Source organism: Haliotis rubra, unplaced genomic scaffold (assembly GCF_003918875.1).
Source record: "Haliotis rubra isolate DU_JTF1 unplaced genomic scaffold, ASM391887v1 Scf1391, whole genome shotgun sequence".
In the NCBI taxonomy this organism is placed as follows: domain Eukaryota; kingdom Metazoa; phylum Mollusca; class Gastropoda; order Lepetellida; family Haliotidae; genus Haliotis; species Haliotis rubra.
The window spans coordinates 79,229-82,035 of NW_025765327.1; the positions used below are offsets into that span (position 1 = coordinate 79,229).

The following is a 2,807-nucleotide window of genomic DNA, read 5'->3' on the forward strand; positions in this document are numbered from 1 at the left end:
TCAAAACTGACGGTTGGGATGGGATATAAAATATATCCTGACTACCACGTTCCCCACCCCCAACCCGTTACACTTCCTATTCTCTGTAATCAGTCGTAAATATTACATGGATCTATGTGCGTTTTATTTACATGAAATGATAATTGAAAACATGATCCACTCATTGTAACCTGTATTCAGGACATGAGAGTGCATAGTGTTGGTACCAATTTGGCGACATAAGATAAACAAAATGACTTTTTTCAGTGTAAGATTTAGTGATTTTGTCACGATCATTGAGCCTGTTTTTGATTATCATTCAAGTGTTGCACTGTGAACGGCGGTAACGCCGGCAATAATACCAACAGCAATGTTCAAGATGTATTACACTGAGGACGCATGAAGACAGTTCTCCTTCCACATCAAGACGGCCATTGAAGGAGTTCCTTCGGAGTTCATGTTTATATACTGTTAAACATTAAAGCTACACTATGAATAGCATGTCACCTGGCCTGTGTCACGTCGAGTCATGACCTAGTTTTTCCCTCTGTACACGTGAAATTTGCATATCACGTGACAGGTATATGGCTCCTGTTTGTAAACAAACGCATGGGTAGTTTTATAACGTCAATGCACATCAGTTCTGTAAATATTGTGTTTGTTGTCAGTTGGATTAAAGCTGTATCAACAATAAGTACAGAAAAGATGAGTCCAGATATTTCTAATTGTGAAAACTCATTGATCACGATACCTTTTCCTTAATGCTACGTGATAAAGGAGTTTTGACAAGAAATATCTCGTCTCTTCTTGCACACACGCAAACACACACACACACACACACGCGCGTATATGCAGCGTTTGAAATCGTCGCCTGCCCGCCCGTCCGGAACGGTCTATTTTCATCTCGGACGGTCAAATTTCAAAAGTAGCCTGTCTGGTGGTCTGGTAGATGTTTTTACCCCTAACAGTAAATATTTCATAATATCAGACAAGTTCTCTTGTCAGTATGAGGTGTTTAAGGTGCAATATACACGACGTCGTGCATATAGACGATTCGGTACATTGCCTATTAGTGCTATGTTGTTCATTCCGATGCCTACAGACAGTAAAATATTCAGAATATAGAACAATTTTCTATGGATAACAACTTCTTTATTTCGTGATTGTGACATTTCGATACATATATATCTGTGTGTGTGTGTGTGTGTGTGTGTGTGTGTGTGTCTGTGTCTGTGTCTGTGTCTGTGTACATCCACAATTAAAGTTCAATGACATGGTTTGACATGGATATTGTAACAAACATCCCTAATGTCTGTTTATCAATTTTATTCATAATTATTTCAAGCATTGTATTCCAACTGTTCGACCTGATTTACATTTGAATGTATCTTCATTAATTTTGTCAGTACTACCAACGTACACAAACAGTAAGTAAGGGTGATCAGTTGTCTTAGTTGATGGTAACGCACGTGTACATCCTGTACGATCCGTGAAGATAAGGAGGTTAGAAAATGGTCTTCGGCAACCCATGTTTGTCAAGGCGATTAACGGGATCGGGTGGTCAGACTCTGTGACTTGGTTGACACATGTCATCGTATCCCATACCTCGACGCTCATGTCGTTAATCACTGGATTGTTTCGTAAAGGCTTGGGCCTAAGTTCATGTTAATGTATGGCACTTACGACTATCTTAGCGCTAAGAGCTAGAGTGTCTAAATTGTAGGCCTAGATTATTTACAGGCTGTAACATAGTTAAAACACTGCTGAGTGCGGCACTGAACAACAAACAATCCATCAAACAAAACACTGAATGTTGTACTGCCAGTGAATGTTGCACTTTCAGTGAACAAAACAAAAAACCGTGTAGAAATTGTGTTTAAATGTGTATAATCACTCACCATTCTAAGATACAGGTTATACGCATGTTAAATAATATACATGTCTAGAAAATGCCAGACTCTCCCGTGTTTCAGGGGGATGGAGATGAGACAACTTAACTATGATATTATCTCCAGCATCCAACTGAGCCAGTCCACCAGCATCACTCGGGTACTCCAGGTGAGCCCCGTCGTTGATACCCTCTTTACACTCAGTCACGGCATTCTCAAACAACACGACATGTGTCTGGCTGGAGGCGCTATAGCGGACAACCTGGTGCCGGAATGTCTGGAGCGGCTTGTCATCCTTCCTGTTGTCCTCGATGTAGAACTTGACGTGACTTGTGATGTGGTACACTCCTGGTGCTGGTACTGTGATGGAGCCGTTCTCGTAACGCATTCCATTGTACAGGAGCGTTTTGTTGGGATCATTAAGAGTAGCCCAATTTCGCACTGCCGCGAGGAGACCTTCTTCACCTGATATACATGAAAAAAAATCAGTGTTCAGTGATGAAGCGTAAGAGCAATAGCAACATAGTGTAAATATATCAACTACTTCTTTAAAGGAATAATGCATATGCTATTGTTATAATCATGGTTTATCCCGTGTGACTACTTACTGACGATGATTAAATAGGATTACACTTTCATAGAAAAATAACTATTCTAGTGCGTTTCTGGGTCGTGTCCCATCTGAAATTCGAACCCCACTCTCATCATAAGGCACACATGTGAGTGACAAAGCACTCTTAGCGTTAGGGCTACGTCACTGACTTTGTTTGCTGGCTATAAAAATGTCTAAGTTACTCTGAGAGCATAGGCTTGAAAGAAAGTGACATCCAAAGAAATGTCAAATTTGACACATTGTGAAAGGCCTTGTCTATTCATTGTTATAAACACGTGGAATGAACAAGGTATGAGTACAAACCCGATGCTTCTTTTTCGAAAAAC

General features: G+C 40.4%; 1 protein-coding gene across 1 annotated transcript; it reads right to left on the reverse strand.

The window, feature by feature from the left end:
- Window positions 1-1,893: 1,893 nt before the first annotated feature.
- Window positions 1,894-2,256, reverse strand: LOC124268585. The gene has a single exon (XM_046703580.1). The coding sequence runs from the start codon at window positions 2,254-2,256 to the stop codon at window positions 1,894-1,896; it is 363 nt and encodes a 120-aa protein (XP_046559536.1).
- Between the last annotated feature and the right edge of the window lie 551 nt (window positions 2,257-2,807).

Bases quoted from the DNA above. Each gene is read 5' to 3' on its own strand.
- LOC124268585 (XM_046703580.1), bottom strand. From the start codon at position 2,256: ATGCGTTACGAGAACGGCTCCATCACAGTACCAGCACCAGGAGTGTAC.